At 46.4% G+C, this 20,084-nt stretch overlaps 1 protein-coding gene across 3 annotated transcripts in view; it reads left to right on the plus strand.

The window, feature by feature from the left end:
* The window catches only part of R3HDM4 (R3H domain containing 4), an 87,610-nt gene that overhangs the window by 22,329 nt on the left and 45,197 nt on the right, over positions 1-20,084 (plus strand). Inside the window, exon 1 of one of the 3 annotated variants that reach the window (XM_029613457.1) lies at positions 3,091-3,305. The exons of the other annotated variants lie outside the window; for them this stretch is intronic. Within the exon in view, the coding sequence (XP_029469317.1) occupies positions 3,265-3,305 (41 nt within the window). The 5' untranslated portion in view covers positions 3,091-3,264. Of the gene's footprint in view, positions 1-3,090; positions 3,306-20,084 lie in introns of those variants that run through there. 3 annotated transcript variants of the gene reach the window in all.

The raw sequence follows: 20,084 nt of genomic DNA on the forward strand, positions 1-20,084 counted from the left end.
GCGCTTGTCCCCATCGCTACCACTGCCTTCGGTGGGGGGTCAGGCTCTCCCACTTTCTTCCAGCCTGGTAAACCATCACATCTGACCTTTGGGTTTTTGCATCATGCGGGAAGCATACTCCCTCAGTTTTTATTCTCTCCCATCTCTACCGCACCTGATCTGCCAAAAACACCTCAGTGCGCACTGCAGACCCCTGCTACAGGAGATCAACCATCTGCTCCAGCAGCTGTGCATTCGGGAGCTGCCCTCCTCATAGCTCCTCCAGGGCTTTTACTCCCAATACTTCCTCATTCCCAAGAAATCGGGTGGCCTCTGGCCCATCCTGGACCTGCGTTTTCTCAACAGATACCTGACGTGGGAAAAATTCAAGATGATGTCCCTCAAGTTCATCCTACCCTTCCTTCGCCCCAGAGTTGGATGTGCTCACTGGACCTGAAGGATGTGTATGCACATATACTTGATGCATCCTTCGTCCTGGCGATACCTATGCTTCACGGTAAATGGCGCCATTTCCAGTACAAGGTTCTCCCATTTGGCCTCTCCTCTGCTTCCAGGGTTTTCACCAAATGCCTAATGGTAGCAGTCTCACCTCTGACGACAGGGGATCCAGATATTTCCCTACCTGTATGACTGGCTGCTGGTGGCCAAAACCAGTTCACCCTACGAAGCAATCTTCTCTGAACCACATCTTGCCTAGACAACCTGGGCCTACTGGTCAACTACGAGAATTCAAATCAACAACCCACTCAGGTCTTACAGTTCATCTGGACTCATATCGACACCATTCAGGATAGGGCCTTCCTTCCGGAGTCCCGGGCGCTTGCTCTGACAACACCTGCTGGTCGCCTCCAAGTGGCCACCACTGCCCTGGCCCGCCAACTCATCATTCTCGGTCAAATGGCCACCTTGGTCTATGTCGTACCTCACACTCGACTGCATATGCAACGTTTACAATGGGGCCTGAAGTCCCAATGGAGCCAGTTCTTCAATCCTCTCTCCACTCCTGTCACCCTCACGTTCAGCATGAAAAGGGATTTGGAGTAGTGGCTGACAGCATTGGCGCTCACATCGGGCTCGCCTCTCTGGCCCCCTCTGCATCACACTGTCCTCACCACGGCCGCTTCCACCAAGGGGTGGGATGCCCATTTCACCCACCTACAGACTCAGGACCTGTGTTCCGCCTGGGAACGGTCACAACAAATAAACCTCCTAGAACTCCGTGCCATTCGGAATGCTCTTCGGGCCTTCGAGCATACCCTCCATGGAAAGACTGTCATGGTCCACACAGACAGTCAAGTTGCTATGTTCTGCATCATCAAAGAAGGAGGGTCAGGTTCCTGGAACCTTTGCAGGGAAGCTGTTGGGATCCTGGAATGGGCAGAGAGCAGATCCATCTCCCTTCAGGCCACTTACCTGCCCGGGATCAACAACTCCAGGGCCGACAGACCGAGCAGGCTATTTCACCCTCACAAGTGGGAACTCCATCAGGACATGGCAGATCAGATACTTTGCACTTGGGGTCTTCCCCGCATCAACATCTTTACAACCGAGCAGAATAGGAAAGTGGAGGCCTTTTGCTCGGTGTATCCCAGTTACCACCAGCTAGTGCAGGACGCATTCCTCATTGACTGGACAGAGGGTCTACTTTACGCTTTCCCTCCAATACCTCTCATTTCCCGCAAAGTCCAAAAGTGCATCGAGGACAAAGCTGACCTGATTCTCATCGCTCCGGCTTGGGCCTGGCAACCATGGTATGCCTACCTAGTTCAGTTATCGGTGGACCAATGGATTCCCCTGGGCAACAGTTCACACCTCCTCACCCAAGAAGGGGACTCCCTGCTTCATCCGCTTCATTCATCTCTGAATCTCACTGCTTGGAGATTGAAAGGCTGGTATTCCACCACCTGAACCTTTCTCCTCAGCTTCAGGATATTCTGGTCTCATCCAGGAAACCCTCTACCAAACTCAGCTATCAGCAGAAATGGGCATGCTATGCCTCCTGGTGCTCGGATAATGGCGCAGACCTGTCCGTCGGAACGTCTCCTGGACTACCTCCATCTACTCTACCAGAAGGAGTTGGCTACAGCTTAGGTTCGAGTTCACCTCGGTGCCATAGCTGCCTACCACTCTCCTCACAATGAGGCGCCAATCTCTTGTCACCCGCTCGTCTCCAGATTCATGAAGGGGGTTCTACGTCTCCGGCCCCCAGTCCGAAACCCTCCAGTCCCATGGGATATAAACGTAGTGCTAGAACAATTAATGCTACCACCCTTCGAGCCACTGGACACTTGTCATCCCAGGTTCCTCTCCTGGAAGGTGCTCTTCTTGGTCGTCCTCACTTCCGCAAGGAGTGTCAGTGAGCTATAAGCCCTAGTACACTAACTGCCCTACCTGGAGTTTTATCATGACAAGGTTACACTGTGTACGCATCCCGCCTTACTCTGAAAAGTGGTATCAGCTTTCCACATCAACCAATCGCCCTCCCAACTTTTTACCCCATGCCAATGAGGGTGAGCATAGACTCCACACGCTGGATTATAAACGAGCACTCACTATAAACGCCGCACTCATTCTGACTGCAGAGCCTCCCAGCTCTTTGTCTCCTTTAACCCAAACGCCCCAGGACTTCAGGTTTCCAAGAGAACACAATTGTCCTGGATCTCGCACTGCATTCAATTCTGCTATCAAAAGCGTAGGAGCCTCTGTCCGCCACCCCTAAGGCGCACCAGGTCCGCACTATGGCTGCGTCAATAGCTCATCTCCACGAAGTGCCTCTTCTGGACATTTGCATGGTGGCCATGTGGTTCTTGCTACACACGTTTACATCCCACTACTGTTTAGACAAGCAGACCGAGGATGACGCACGTATGGGAAAGGCAATTCTGATGTCAGCCACTTCTTGAACTCTACGCAAACAACACATAACTATTGCTTCATCATGGACATATGATCAGCACAATGTGTGTTGAGTACTTCAGCTGGGAACTCCCAGACAGCTTGGCTAATTCATGCTGCTTATCTGGGGGGAAAAGAGCAAGTTTGCTTACCATAAACGGTGTTTTACTTAGATAGCAGATGAATTCGCCATGCTGACCCTCCCGCTTCCCCAGACAGTTTACCTGTATTGCATCTCGTCTTGCTTGAATACGGACTGAGGAGACTCGCGACTGCACGGGAAGATACATGCAGGCGCACCTCACTGACAAAGCTCAGTGATCTTTGAGAGCTCCACCACTTAGCCGCCCAGAGGACGTCCCGGACAGAATGGCTAATTCATCTGCTATCTACGGAAAACACCGTTTACGGTAAGCAAACTTGCTCTTCCTTATGTTCCTTTTTATTTTTTTAGATCCTTTATACTTCTTGAATGCTGCTCTTTTTTTGCCTTCATTTTTTCAGCCAGCTCCTTAGTGAACCAGATCAGTTTCTTTTTCCTCTTACTCTTCTTTACTTTCCTAACATATAGATTTGTTGCCTTTGTAGTAGCTCCTTTTAATTTGGCTCACTGTTGTTCCACCTCACCCGTTTTCTCCCAGTCTTCCGGATCTTCCTCTAGGTAAATCCCTATTTTGACAAAGTCAGTATTTGTGAAATTCAAAACTCAGGTCTTTGTGTCTCTTCTCTGTATTCTATTTGCAATATCGAACCATACTGTCTGCTGATCACTACTGCACAGGTGAGCCCCTACCCAAACATCAGAGACATTATCCCCAATGGTGAGCACTAGATCGAGGATCGCACCCTCCCTTGTGGGTTCCATTACCATTTCTTTGAGCAAAGCACCTTGAAAGTCACCCATTATCTCTCTACTTTTTGTAGATTCCACAGAAGGGATGCTCCAATCCACATCCAGCAGATTAAAATCTCCAATGAGCAACACTTCTTCCTTCTTTCCCAACTTTTGGATGTCCTCGATCAGGTCTCTGTCCAGTTCATCTGTTTGGGTTGGAGGCCTGTAGATCACACCAGTAAAAATGGAAGCACCATCTTCTCTTCTTAGGACGGTCTATAAAGCTACTTCTTTACCCCACATCCCTTGCAATTCAGTTGCTTGGATTTTGTTTTTGACATACAGAGCTACTAAATATGTACACCCTGGAATAGAGGAGGCACAAAGGTGACATGATACTTTCAGATACATGAAAGATATACATGATTCATAACTAAAAACAAACCTCTTCTACTTTGAAAGATACAATGAGAACAAGGGGTCACCAGACTCCTGGGAGGGAAACTCAAATTGAATGTCAGGAAATGGTTCTTCACGAAGAGGGTGGTAGACACTTGGAATGCCCTGCCGGAGGAGATGGTGAGGAAGAAGACTGAAAAGGACTTTAAAAAGGCATGGGATAGAACTATGTGGTTCCTTAAGGAAATAGTTTCCAGGAGTTCCCAAGAGTATGGGTGATGAGCAGAAACAATAGGGAGGCAGTAAAGGAGAAATTGTGACGAGGATAATAGGACAGGACACCCATAGGGAATGAGTTAGACTATGTGGGCCCCCTAAGGAGCTTTAGCAAAGGGGCATAGGGTTAAATCAGTTTCAATCAAACCCTGTGACAATGAAAGGACCCAGACTAAAGATTGGCAATTCAAATTCAAAACAAGATTGCAGGGCAGACTCGATGGACCCCCTGGTCTTTTTCAGCTGTCTATTTCTATGTATCTATGTACTCCTTCCCCTTTTCTGTCCTCTCTGTCCTTCCTTAAGTTACAGCTTGGAATAGCGGCATCCCAATTGTGAGACTCCGTGAGCCATGTCTCTGTAACAGGAGCAGTGGCCAAGTCCACCTCCACTTGCAGGTCTGGGATTTTATGCTCAAAGTATGAGCATTTGTAGTCATAGCTTTCCAATTTTTCTCCCCGATTTGTTGCACTTCCTAGACATCTGTTCTGCTTTTTTGAACTGATTTGATTTTTTTTCTCCTCTCACTTCCTGTATTGCTTGGGGGTGACATGAGTTTAATTGGCCATCTCCTGCCATCCCCATTCTTTAATTTAAATGTCTGATAATATATGATCTGAATTTCTCACTTAGCATCTTCCTTCCTGCTACAGACAAATGTAGCATTTTACTGTTCCATACACGACACCAGCCTCCAATGTATCCAAAACCACTTTCTGTACACTGGTTTTTGAGCCAGGAATTGAAATTATCTATATGGCATAGCTTCTCGTTTCCCTTTCCATGATCAGGCAATACTTCTGAAAAGGCAATAGTCTTTGCAGTGTGGCTTACCGTCTTTCCTAGATTTTGGAAATCTTTTTGTACTTCATGGATATAATTTATGTTGAGGTCATTGATCCCCAGATGGATGATAACACTGATATCAAAGTTCCTACTTTCTTCTTCAATGACTTGGACTATCTGGTTTGAATTTCTATTAGATGAGGATGCTGGAAGGCATTTAACTGTTGTATCACCATCAAAATGTGCTCCCAAATTGGTTCCTCTGATGATTGAGTCTCCCAGCAGAAACAGCTTTCTTTTGACATTTGATTGTGTTGAAGGGCTGCATTGGAAGACTTCACTTTTAGAAATCACTTCAAAATCTAATGCTGAGGTTTCTTCATTCTCCAATGCAGAAGAAGATTTTTTTTTAGAGGTAACAGTGGGGAGAGTAGGTGTCTCTTCATTACAGGTCTTGTTCTGCCGGAGTCCACTGATTATCCGATTGTTCCTGGGTTTTTGAATCTTCTGACATTTCTGTGGGAGTGGGGGTTGATGCACAGGATTTTGCGAAGTTGGGGAAGGTGGGTGTCTATTTGTCACGTCTTGCTCTACCAGAGTCCACTGTAAAAAAACATTTTTTCTGGGTTTCTGAAACTTCTGTGGGAGATGGGTGAGGGATACTGGATTTATTTTTTATTTATTTATTTAAGTTTTTTTATATACCAACATTCAAGACAGTAGTCCCATCATGCTGGTTCACAAGAAACAGGGGTGCAATAAACTTTACAATTTGAACAATGGTGCAGAAAAGCAGTTACATGTAACAGGGAATCAATAACTAGGAGTAAGAAGGGAAAATGAAGATCAAATAATTATATATATATATATATATAATAACATTATAAGAGGTGGCTATTAATGCTAATACTAGCGAAGAATGTTGATTGGCTATTAATGCTATTACTAGCGAAGAATGTTGATTGGAGGAGGTTAAGTAATGTTGGAGTTAGGAAAGGCCTGCGTGAACAGCCACGTCTTGAGTCTTTTCTTGAATGTTGAGATGCTGGGTTCCATTCTAAGATCCGGGGGAATGGCGTTCCATAAAGTTGGACCAGCTGTGGAGAAGGCCCGATCTCTAAGCGTGATGTGTCTGGTAGTTTTGGCTGGAGGTACTTGAAGAGATCCTTTGTAAGCATCTCTTGTCGGTCTTGTTGAGTAGTGTAATCGGAGGGGGATATGGAGATCGATTGGGGCTAATTGATGGATGTTTTTGAAAATGGTGAGAATGGTCTTGTAGATTATTCTGAAGTGGATAGGCAGCCAGTGGAGGCCCATCAGGATAGGGGTTATGTGTTCTCTTCTCCTGGTGTTAGTGAGTATACGGGCGGAGGCATTTTGGACCATTTGCAATGGTTTGGTGTGTGAAGAAGGGAGACCAAGCATGATGGAGTTACAATAGTCCAGCTTTGCGAAAATGATTGATTGTAGAATCGTTCTGAAGTCATGTGTGTGGAAGAGAGGCCGTATTCTTTTCAGCACTTGGAGCTTATAAAAGCAGTCTCTGGTGGTTTTGTTGATGTTCGCTTTCAGGTTTAGGTGATTGTCAATTAGAACTCCTAGGTCTCTCACTTGTGTAGTATTTGGTAAGGCTGGATGAGTGGGTGTGAGGGAGCTGTTTTCTGGTGTGATGAGTAGAAGTTCCGTTTTTGAAGAATTTAGTATAAGGTTGAGACTTGTGAGAAGCTGTTTGATATTTTGGAGGCAGGTTTCCCAGTGAGACAGTGTTTTTGCGAGTGACTCCTTGATGGGGATCAGGACCTGAATATCGTCAGCGTAGAGGAAGTGTTTGAGATTGAGGTCAGTGAGAAGTTTACATAAAGGTAACAGATAAATGTTAAACAAGGTAGGAGACAGGGATGAGCCCTGAGGGACTCCTACTGACGCAGGGTGAAGAGAGGATTCTTTATTATGAATCTTAACCTTATATCCTCTGTTGCTGAGGAAGGTTCTAAACCAAGATAGGGCGGTGCCCGAGATACCTATGGCTGTTAGTTGGTTGATGAGAAGAGAGTGATTGACCGTGTCAAATGCAGACGAAAGGTCGAGTAGGATCAGAAGGAAGGATTGTCCTTTGTCTAAGCCTAGGATGATGTGGTCGGTCATAGAGATGAGAAGGGCTTCCGTGCTTAGGGTTTTACGGAATCCGTATTGTGATGGGAAAAGTAGGTTATTGTCTTCAAGGTAGTTTGAGAGTCGGGAGTTTACCAATTTTTCCATTATCTTGGCTATGAAGGGGAGGTTGGCTATAGGTCTAAAGTTGTTAGGATCGTTTGGGTCCAGATTTGGTTTTTTGAGAAGGGGTTTGAGTGAGGCTAGTTTGAGGTTGTCCGGGTAGAGTCCTTGAGTGAGGGAGCAGTTTATGATATCTGCCAGTGTTTTGGCGATAGAATCTGGAATTGATAGTAGTAGTTTAGCTGGGATGTGATCTGAAGGGTGGGAGGAAGGTTTCATTTTCCTTAGAATTCCTTGGATCTCCATGGATGAAGTTGTGTCAAGTTCTTCTAACTGAGTGTAGTTGATTGAGGGTTGACGAGTGGTTAGTGGAACAGTATGGTTAGTGGGGAGCTGAGATAGAAGAGTGTTGATTTTGTTGCTGAAGAATAGAGCTAATTCTTCCGCTTTCGATTGAGCTTGGTCATGTGGAATCTCTGGTTGGTTTAATTGTGTGAGGTTGGCTACATAGCTGAAGAGGGCTTTGGCATCGAATACCAGGTCATGTATCTTCGAGGCGTAATAGTCCCTCTTGGATCTTAGGGTGCTTGATTTGTATTGGTGCAGAGATGATTTGTAGATTGAAAGGGTGTTGGTTCCTGGGTTTTTGCGCCATTTAGCCTCATTTTGTCTTAGTTGGAGTTTGAGCTTTCTTAGTTCTGAGGAGAACCAGGGCTGTCTTTTGGAGGAATTCTGGTGTGGTTTTTTTGTAATTGAAGGGCATAGCTTGTTAGCTATAGTTTCGGTGATTGTGTTCCATGATCGAAGTGCTGAGTTCGGATCTGTAAGGTCCAGTTGGTGGAGTTGAGGTGATAGGTGATTATTGAGGTCTTCTGGGGAGCAAGTTTTCCTGTATGTGAAGGAGGGCGCAGGAATGCAAGCCGGGCTAGTATCTTTTATAGAGAATGAAGTTGTTATGAGGTAGTGGTCTGACCACGGGACCTTTGTGCAATCTGGGATAGATACGGGATTGATTGCAGCGTTAACGAAGATCAGGTCTAACGTGTGGCCGGCTTTGTGGGTAGGTTTGTTAACTAATTGAGTGAAGCCTAGTGCTGAGAAGGCTGTGAGAAGTGATTCACAGTTAGGTGATGGGGTAGGGTTATCTACGTGCATGTTGAAATCACCTAGTATGATAGCTGGCGAGTCAAAGTTGATGAGGGAAGAAGTTAATTCTACCAGGGGTGAAGCATCTGATTCCAGGAGTCCTGGGGGAGCATATACGAGAAGGATTTGGAGCTTGTCTGAGGTGAAAAGGCCGAATTCAAGTTTTGCATTGGAATTGGATTGCTGTAGAGAGAATCTGAGGTCCTTTTTAGTTGCTAAAAGAATACCTCCTCATCCTCCTCATCCTCCTGGATGAGATGGGTGAGAGATACAGGATGGATGAATCAGCTCCAATTTAATTGCAGACAGCTGAAAGCAAAAGGGACAACCTTTGATTCTGCAAATGATAGGCCTTGGGACATAAGCACCACAATTGTTGCATTGAATAAAATACATTTTGCTAAATTATCTCTAAGTCCTTAAAATCATATAGATAAGGTAAAGTAAAATTTAGGCTCTAGCAAAATTTTAATAGGTAATTGAAGTAAAAATTAACAGTATTCATGTTAGGCAGTAAAGATTAATAGATTACGATTCTTTTTTAATAAGCAATATGACAGTTTGTTACTAATATATAAAACTTAGCTGTAAGGAGCTACTATGTAATGGGAGATGAAGTAATTGAAGCTAATTAACTAGGAGTCCAGGGAGGGCTGTATAAGAAAAGTTAACTCAGGGTGGGTCGGTAGAGGGGTAGCGAGGGAGCTAAACAGTTGAGATTACTTACAGGAAAAAAAAAATATATATATACTGAATATATTCAGATCTCTTGTAGCTGCTACACTCTGAAAGGACTGCCACGAGGCTGACTGCACACAAATGTTGGGCTGGAGTCAGTTGAACTCAACAAAACAGCCCTTCTTCCCCAAAGACACATAGGTAAGATTCTGTGTAACCCCTCCCTTTGTCTGTTATACAGCCCCAACACAGAGTCGTTACTAAGCAGATGTGTACTTGGCCTGGCATGCAGTAAACCCTTCGAGGGAATTGAAAGCATTCCAGTGTTGCAAACAAGAAAAGCCAGTACACCCAGCCAAAGGCTCTCTAATCTAAAGAGCGAACCATCCCAGAGAGGCTTTTTTTCACGTAGATAAGCAGCTGAATTAGCCATGCTGTCTGGGTACGTCCTCCATGCCACTAGGTGGCGGAGCTCTCTAAGTATGGTTAAGTCTTTTACAGGCCGATACAGTACAGTGCGCTCTGGTGGAACGCACTGTTAACCAGCATTTGGACGTGCGGTTTCAACGCGCAAGTTTTGCCCCTTATTCAGTAAGGGGTAATAGCGTGTCAAAAACGCGCATCCACCCCCCCCCCCCCCAAGACTAATAGCGCCCGCAACATGCAAATGCATGTTGATGGCCCTATTAGTCATTCCCGCGCGATACAGTAAGTAAAATGTGCAGCCAAGCCGCACATTTTACTTTAAAAAATTAGTGCCTACCCACAGGTAGGTGTTAATTTCTGCCGGCACCAGGGAAGTGCACAGAAAAGCAGTAAAAACTGCTTTTCTGTGCACCCTCCGACTTAATATCATGACGATATTAAGTCGGAGGTCCCAAAAGTTAAAAAAATAAATAAATAAATAAAAAATTTAAATCAGCCCGTGGCTTGCGGGTTGAAAACCGGACACTCAGTTTTGCCGGCGTCCGCTTTCTGAACCTGTGGCTGTCAGCATGCTCGAGAACCGACACCGGCAAAATTGAGCGTCGGCTGTCAAACCCGCTGACAGCCGCCGCTCCTGTCCAAAAAGAGGTGCTAGGGATGCGCTAATGTCCCTAGCGCCTCTTTTTACCACGGGCCCTAATTTAAATATTTTGTTTTACTGTATCGCGTGCACAGGACACTGGCACTCTCCCGCAAACTTTACTGTATCGGCCTGTTAGCTAGGTACTTCCTCCATCCTATATCCTGGCAGGATCACCTCAGGTAGCTCAGTCTAAAATTTTCCATGCAACACAGTGCGTGGAGCTCTCATTTTCACTTTATTAAAATTATAACAAACACCTATATTAAAAAAAAAAAAAAAAAAAAAACTCCTCATAACCAAGAAGAAAGAAGAGGAAGGTTAAAAAAAAAAAAGTACAATTCCTCACAGCTGCCCTCAAGAGACTGCTCAGCATCTCGGGGCACTACCCCCCCCCCCCCCCCCCCCCCCCCCCCCCCCCCCCCCCACCTTTGAACGAACATTCCTATTGACCTTCGTCTCCTCGGTCACTCCCCGGTTGTACCGGGCTGGTGCGGAGTAGAGACTGGGGGAGGGGCGCTGTGCAGCCGTTTGTTTTCTCTTCTGGCTGATGGAGGAAAGAGTGCAAAAAAAAACCAACCGGCAGACCAGGACCTCTGCTCACTCCCGTGAAGCCAATGCCAAAAGACGCTCACCAGTTTGCTGCCTCTTGAATCCCAGGGGCACAGCGACTATAAATAAAATCTAATTTCCCCGCTGTGGCGCCGGAGGACCCAGTTTTTGAAGGGCTCAAGCAACCGGTGCATCGGCGCCATGCGTCCAGGAGACTGCTGCGTTGATGGCGTTCGTCAACAGGCCAGCGGATCGGCGCCTGTGCCGAGAGGCGAGCATTACGGGCGTTAAAAGACGAGCGCATCGAGGCTAGAGGCGGGCGCATCGGAATTCAGACAGGGGACATGCCTGTGCCGAGTGGCTGGCACACCTCACTTTAAGACAATGGCACACCTACACTGAGCGGTGGGCACATCGGCCAACGTATGGTGTCTGCGCCTAAGAACCGGCGCTTTTAATATAGTGGGCACACTGACGCAGTCAGGCTCCCAGGAATCTGTTCACTGACCGGCTGCTAGACAATCCGGGACCTCATCTACCCAGGCTTTTTGCATACTGCCAGACCGCAAAAAAACCAAACAAACCATATAAATTTAAGACGGCGTTGCGGTATGTTATTCTACAAAACCGCCTGTGTACCCAACCCCCTGATAAAATCAGGGTGTTAAAAAAAAAAAAAAAAAAAAAAAGAAAACAAATAACAATGCATTCAACCACAGATGCGCAAGGGCCTCCACGCGTCTGATTACCTTGCAGCTACGTGTGAGGCCATCCAACAGACTCACTCGCACCTACTCATCGCTAGCACCTAAAAATGTGCATTAGTGGCAAAAAAAAAAACAAACCCCATAAAGAAGGGAAAGAGAACAAAGTCTTGCATGTAGCAACACGTTCCTTCCTTGCCAGCTTCCTGCCACCAAACGGGGCCATGCATTTCATTCGCATGCTAGTCACGGTCATCACACTAAGCCTGGTTCCACGTCGCCGAGATACTAGGCACTCCACCGCGTTCTTGCGAGGCCTACGGGACCGCTCCCTTCCTACAAAATCTACGTCACTACCATCCCGTAGGACTCCAAAAAAGAGAAGCATCGACCATAGTATCTAAACTACCCTTCGAGCCTTTGCGCATATCTTGAGTCCATTACGAGACAGTCCATTTCCTGTCTCTTCTCAGATCAACGAATGCCTAGACAGCTGCACGGACTCCATGGTTCCATTTGACTACCAATAACAGACGTGATTCCCAACATTAGGAAATCTTGCCATACCGTCTAGCATCTCTTACCAACATCTCATCAGCGACGTTTCTTTTCAGTGTTGGCCCATTGCCAAGCATTTAAAAAAAAGGGAAGTGAAGAGGCTCTTAAACCTCATTCCCATTATATGCCTGCGTCTTGCGCACCATCGTACCTGCATGCGGAGCAAAGGCAGAACGTCTGGAGCGCCAGGCTAACCGCCCAAACCACAGGCAATTGCTATGCCATTGAAATTGAACTGGGGACCATTGCCATGCGGCAGACTCATTTGTCACACTGCCACCTGCATACATACTTTAAGCAGCGACGCAAGTGACCCAATCTCCTTCCAACCTAGAAACTCATCACTTTCGATCATTTGGTCTTCTCTTCATTTCTCAAATTTACCACGTGGATACATAAAAAACAAACAAACAAAAAAAAAGTGTCTCCAGCCAATTTTCCAAACTGCAGACATTCTATTCTCAATTTTTCCTAATTCCCAAGAGGTCAGGGGGCCTATGTCCCATCCTAGACCTCCATATACTCAGTGCAACTGTACAAACACCACTTCAAGGACTTCCCGCAAGTCCATTCTTCCATTTCTACCACCCAAGGATTGGATGTATTTCCTGAATGTGAAACAAGCATATACCAATGCATCTGAATTCCAGATCTGACATATATTTTTAGCCGGACAACCAGACACTACCAATACAAGGCCCTTAATTTCGGCCTTCATCTGCCCCCACAGTCTTCACAAAAGGTCGGGCACTGACACTGGCGCAACTTCGTCATAAAAGGATGCACAAATTTCCCTATCTACACGATGGGCTCTCATAGTACCAAGTCAGATTCTCTCACGACACAATCTCCTGCGCACTTTTTCCAGCCTAGACAATCTAGACCCATACCACTTTACGAAACATCACAGTTAAAACCAACATAATTTCTACAATTCATGTGACCAGATATTGACACAATTCAGGACAAGTCTTTTTTCCAACCGCTTACGAGGGCATTAGCCCTCTCCACGCTACCGTCACTTCTACTTCGTAAGGCGACAGTTCCAGCACGCCAAGTCATAACCATATTAGGACACATGGCAGCGGCCATTAAGTAACTCCTCATGCACGACGACACAGGCGTCATCTCCAATGAGGTCTACCGAGCCAATGGAATAAGCTTCCATCCATTCTCCAACTCTATAACCATAAAAACAACCTACAGGAAGACCTTCTGTGGTGGTTCTCGCATAAACACACTAACGGGTTCACCATACGACCCCTTTGACATCATATAACGCACTACTGATGCAACCCCAGAGACTGGGGAGCTCACCTAACCAATTACGGACTCAGTGTCTATAGCCCGCATACGAAAGCGTGCGGCCATAGACTTCCTATAACTCAAGGTGCACAAACCACCCTTCTACCCTTCAAAAACACCCTATCACAGAGGGTAGCAATGATTCCTAGGGCAAACACGTAAAAAAAATGTTCTACATAAGAAAAAGAAGGTCACGTTCTGGAAACCTTACAGAAAAACAGTTCAGACACTGCGATGACCTCACATATAACCATCCTTCTTCAAAATTCATCTCCCGGAATACACATTCCAGACCATCCTAACTGAGTAGCATTGTTCATTCCCACAAGGGAGAATTAGATCAGAAGATTACGCACCACGTATTCCTATATCAAATCTTCAACAGACACCTTGAGAACTTCTTCTCAGTGTCCTCAACACGCTTTCATTAGCTTCAACCGCATTCCTCATAATCTCGTATCATGACCTAGTCTATGAGTTCCCTCTGCATCTCAACTCTCGTATAATCAAGTGCTACCTCGGAGACCAGTCATATCTAATACTTATCGCGCCAGCAGGGCCGTGACTTCCATGGTACAGTTATCAACTGCATCTGTCCAGAACAGACCCAAATTCCCTGACCAGCAATCCTCATCATCTGGCCAAGGGAACGGGAGCCTACAACATCATCTTCACTCCTCCCTCCACCTCACGGGTGCAGGTTGAACAAATCATCTCCGGTAACTTAACCTTCCTTCCTTCCCTCCGGGACATATTCCTGTCCTCAAGGAAGCCTTCGACCGGCCTTAATTACTAGTTAAAGTGCTCTTGCTACAATTCCTGGTTCTTCACAAGGGGGGGAAAAAATCCCTATTTCTTGTCCATCAAACTACCTTCTGTCTTACCTCTATCCCCTGTACAGTGAAGAAATCGCCACATCCTCACTACTACTTCACTTAAGTGCTTAACAGCTTACCATTCTCCATTAAACAAAGTATTTCTTCCATATCATTCGCTTGTTTCTGAATTCAGGGAGGTTGTCCACCAATAACGACACCGCCAGTAGAATGGACTACTACTATAGTCCGCGAAAAACAAGTGCTTCCACCTTTTCAACAATTAAAGACTTGTAACCTTTCAATACTTCTCATGGTAAGTACTTTCCTGACAGCCTTCACATCAACGGGACGAGTTAGTGGGCTTCAAACCTTTGTTCACTACACTCCTTCTCTGTATTCCATAATCACAGGGTGACCTGCCGTACTCACCCCAAAAATTTCTACCAAAGGTAATATCTAGTTTCTGTCTCGACCAGACTATCACCTTACCCACTTTTCAGTCAAGACTTCACAAAAACGACGATGAGAAGAACTTACTTCCATTGGACAGTAAGTGTGCGCTTCCTACTGTACACAGCGCACCCTTTCAACAAACAGTCCTTCGCAACTGTTTCTTTCGTTTATTCCTAACGCCACAGGACGTCCAATCACAAAGGGAACGTTTTCCACCTGGATGTCCAACGCTATACACTTTGTTACCATAACCAATCGCAGTCGCTATCTACCACTTCAAAGCGCATCAATTAACAACTGTGGCGGCCTCAGTGGCCCACTTTCATACAACACCTAGCATGCACATCGGTAAAGAAGAGATGTCATCATCTTTACACATTTTCACATCCCCCTACTGCTTGGCTTATCAAGCTGTGGATGACGTGCTATTTGGACGGACTATCCTATAAAAGAACACATGTACCTCACATAAACAGCTTTCATAGGAACTGTCCGCCAATACATCCTGTATTGAGCACCAAAAAAAAATAAAATAACATCGCCTGCTCAATACATCAGCTGAGGACTCCCAGACAGCATGGCTAATTCAGCTGCTTATCTACGTGAAAAGAGCAAGTTTGCTTACCGTAAACAGTGTTTTCCTGTAGATAGCAGATGAATTAGCCATGCTGACCCGCCCACCTCCCCGGACAGTTCTAGCATACCTACCTTGCTTTGATACTGACTGAGCTACCTGAGGTGATCCTGCCAGGTACTAGCTAGCTAGGTACTCCCTCCGTCCTATATGGACGGAGGGAGTACCTAGCTAAAAGACTTAACCATATTTACAGGCCGATTCAGTAAAGTCCGAGGGAGAGCAGACGAACGCCTGCTCTCCCAGCATGTGCACCGGCTACTTGCCGGTGCGCACGATTCAGTATTCAAATTAGGTGGTGCAGTAAAAACAGGCAAAAGGAGGTGCTAGGGACACTAGCGCGTCCCTAGCGCCTCCTTTTAGCCCGGAGCGGCGGCTGTCAGCAGGTTTGACAGCCGACGCTCAATTTTGCCGGCATCGGTTTTCAAGCCCGCTGACAGCCATGGGCTCGGAAACCAGACGCCGGCAAAATTGAGCGTCTGGTTTTCGGCCCAACAGCTGCCGGCCCATTTTAAAATTTTTTTTCTTTTTTTTAACTTTTTTACTCTTCGGGACCTCCGACTTAATATCGCCATGATATTAAGTCAGAGGGTGCACAGAAAAGCAGTTTTTACTGCTTTTCTGTGCACTTTCCCGGTGCCGGCAGAAACTAGCGCCTACCTTTGGGTAGGCGCTAACTTCTTAAAGTAAAATGTGCGGCTTGGCTGCACATTTTACTTACTGTACCCCGCAGGCATACCTAATAGGGCCATCAACATACATTTGCATGTTGAGGGCGCTGTTAGGTGCCGCGGGCTGGACGCGCGTTTTCCTCCCCTTACTGAATAAGGGGTAAGGGAAAACGCGCGTCCAAGGTCAGGTTAACAGTGCGCTCCATTGGAGCGCACTGTACTGTATCGGCCTGTCTGAGAGCTCCGCCACCTAGTGGCACAGAGGACGTACCCAGACAGCATGGCTAATTCAGCTGCTAACTACGGAAAACACCGTTTACGGTAAGCAAACTTGCTCTTTTTCCCCCTCCACCTGCAAGGTATTAAATAAACTTGTATTAGCTGTAGATATCCAGCCTGATCATTTTTTACCAAAGTGGGCATAATATCTTTCAGATGGAGTTGTAAGACCATGGCTAAAATTTTCATATTGGAGTTTATCAGGGCGATGGGGGCAATAAGATCTACATTCAGAGCTATCCTTGCCTTTCTTGTGAATAAGGGAAATGGTTGCATCAGCCAAATCTCTAGGATGGAAACTGTCACTTTCTGCAGAATTGAACAGCTAAAAGAAAAGGGGCAACATTGTATCAAATGATGAGGAAAGTTTCTTGGAGACTCCGCCTAAGTGTAATAAAATAGCTTTTTAGACAAGACAGTTAAACTCTTATACCTGCTCCTCAGCTTTTGCGATTAGCTGGGCAGTGAAGCGAGGATCTTGGAATCGAGATACATGCAGAGTTGATGTCCCAAGCTTTCACAATAATATATCAGCATTACCTTTCTGCCAACTTGAGGGAAATTCAGTTCAAGCTACTACACAGAACATATATTACTAGGGTATGGGGGGGCCAAAATGAAATTATGGGGTTTGGATACATGTCTGAAATACAAAATCGTAGCAGGTAGTCTTTGTCATATGTTTACATGATACCCAAAGCTACAACCTTTCTGGAACCATATTATTGTTTATCTTAACAAATTGCCGGGATGTGGTATACCTTGGCTCTGGGCTTTGTCTGTCTATGCCTATGGGAGAGAGGTTGTGTACTACCGCAGGGCGGGAGGAAATTCTTGCGGTGGCTACTCTCCTTGCAAAGATGTCCAGTTTGATGTGTTGGAGACTGGAGGAGCAGCCTTCATCTGCTCATTGGAAGGTTCTGATGCAGCCAAAATGCACGGCTGGCGCTGATTCGGAAGAGGGAAGTTGAAAATCAAAAGTCCTTTCTTTTCATGAAGGCCTATTTTTTCTCGTAGATAAGCAGCATGAATTAGCCATGCTGTCTGGGAACGTCCTCCGTGCCACTAGGTGGCGGAGCTCTCAAAGCTGAAAACTTCCCTTTGATAGTGAGGCGTGCCTGCTGGTATGATCCCGCGCCGCCTCAAGTCTCCTCAGTCTGTTTTTTTCTGCGCGACCGAGTACGCATAGCGCTCTCCTCACGTTTTTTCGGTTAAATAATACAAAAAAAAAGAAAGAGAAGAAAATCAAAAGAACAGATTCTTCAAGAATAACAACATAGAAGAGCTGCCCTTAGGAGACGTGAATAATCTTCTCCGGGCACTCATCCCCCCGCCCCCAGTCATTAGGAGCCTTCATATTGAGCCTCCTCGGTGGAGCTCCCAGTTCGCTCGGGCCGACGCTAAGGAGAGCTCCGATGGGGAGGCGCTACGAGTCAAGTCAGTTGACCCAGCAGTACGTTGAGACGCCGACACGATCTTCAATCGATGCATCGGTCAGTGCACCGAGGCACCAATGCATCCACTGGCACACCAACGTATGTACCAGCATGCCAGGCCGCCAAGGCACCGATGCAGGTGCACGTGCACTGAGGCTCTGAAGTGGGTCCCATGAAGCACAGACGGCGCACACGCACCGAGGCTCTGACGTGGGCGCCATGAAGCACCGACGTGGGCGCACACGCACCAAGGCTCTGAAGTGGGCGCCATGAAGCACCGATGAGGGCGCGGGGGCATCAAGGTTCCGAAGCGGGTGCTGGCGCCCCGAACCACCAACGCGGCTCCGGGGACACCGAAGTTCCAAAGAGGGTGTGGGCGCACCGAAGTCCCAATGCATGCTTGGGCGCGTTGAAACACCGTGCGCACAGAGCACTGAGACACCGACGCCTCTGCCGGCAAGCCGAGGTACGAGTGCGTCTGGAGGGTTTCCGGTGTGCTTGCCATGGCGCTGACGTGTCTGCAGACTCTAGGACGTGTCCACCAGCACGCTGCTGCGTCCACAGACCACCCAACCAATCGGCGGCACACCGATGTGGGACTGGACAACGTTGAATGGTCCGCCCTACATTGTGATGTCAGCGCGTGTACCGTCGGACCACCGAGTGACTCGCTGCCAATGTTGACGCATCACATGCGATGCTTCTGGACCACCCAGGGATCATGGATCTGGATGTGGGCGCCCACGGATCCCTCTTCCAGTGGGTTGGTCAAAAAAAAAGGGAGTCCTTCTTTTTCTTTGGACACCAGTGGGTTCAAGACTCAAGGACCCTTCTATGAGAACATGCATGGCCTTCGGGACGCATCCTGACCCAGAATACTATACGGCGACATTCAGCTGGCGTCATTGCACCCAATGGGCACTTCAGCTCAGCTTCAGTGCTATATTCAGCTGACAGGATCCCTCAAGAGTTTCCATCTACCAGGGCTCTTGCAGCTTGTAACGTTTGTAGGGCGCCAACTTCAACAGCCACCCGATGGAACTTAATCACCCTGTGGTTGCCATCTGGCACCTTTCTGCGGCTGTCGGCTCCCCTCTGCCTTTATCCCATACCGGAATCTTCTCCGGGCACTCCTATCCGTAGGGCTAGTTTTGCCATGGAGTACGTTTTACACCCTGCTGCTCTGCGCTGTGATGGGCTTCTCGGTGAATCTGTCTCTTTGACTTCTAAAAAAAAAAAAAAAAAAAAGAGGGACACAGCCTCAACGTGGGAACTCGTAGAGTCCTTATTTATTTATTTATTTAAAAGTGTTTGTATACCGTCTTTACAAACAGTGTTTAATCAAAACGGTTTACATAACTAAATAAAAAAACAAACGTAAATAAAGATTTAAACTTAAAAGAAACATAAAGATTATCAAATTATAAAAGCTCAAAATTACAAAAATATACAATAAAAATAAAAAATCTAAAACAATGAATAGTTTACATAAAAATAAATCAATATATAATAATGTTGTGCCCTGTGAGATGGAGAAGTAGTTATGTTATTTAGTGTGTGATATATGGAAAGCAGATTGAAATAAATGTGTTTTTAGGGATTTTTTGAAGTGTTTGGAATGCTACAGAGTATTCCCGACACCCGGGCGTCGCCTTCTGTAAGAACCAGGCCGGGGGCGTCCCCCTCCGAGGACAGCCGGCTTCCTATCAAGGAGCTCTCAAAAAAAAAAAAAAGGGGGGGGTGGATTTGGGTCAAGAACGTACAAAATATGACCTTCATTCAGTCCCCTGGCAGGGAACGTGTATGTCTTGGCCCTTTCGATGGAAGGGCACTCCAATACACAGTACTGCATACGACAATGGAGAACCACATGGCATATCTCCAGTCTCTGAAGCCTCTGTCCCAGGACACTCAATTTGCGCACTACATGTCATAGCCGAAACTTCACGATATCTTCTTTAATTATATGAAGATTTAGTTTTTTTCAGAGAAATCCACCGCTTACTTTCCTTTACGGACAAGCACAGCTGTCCGTATTTATTCTTATTGGCTGGCGGAAACAATCGAGGTTCTAATGTAAAGTAACACATAACGATCAGAACGATGAACCCTGAGTCAAAAAAAAAAAAGTTTCAATCTCCACTCAAAACTTACCAAAGGTAAATTGCCTCTCCCTCTCACAAATTACGTGCAGTGAACAACCTTTTTCACCTATGGCAACAGAAAGTAAAGGTCATGTCTCTGTCCGTGGATGATTCATCAAACTCATATTACCGGTCGATTTTTTTTATCTACATCGTCTTACTGACCATATTGGCTTACTGACCCACTGGTGTCTACTTCAACCTTCATATTCACAGGGAAAACGGTGGCGTTCTC

The sequence above is a fragment of the Rhinatrema bivittatum genome, chromosome 8, assembly GCF_901001135.1.
Source record: "Rhinatrema bivittatum chromosome 8, aRhiBiv1.1, whole genome shotgun sequence".
NCBI lineage: Eukaryota > Metazoa > Chordata > Amphibia > Gymnophiona > Rhinatrematidae > Rhinatrema > Rhinatrema bivittatum.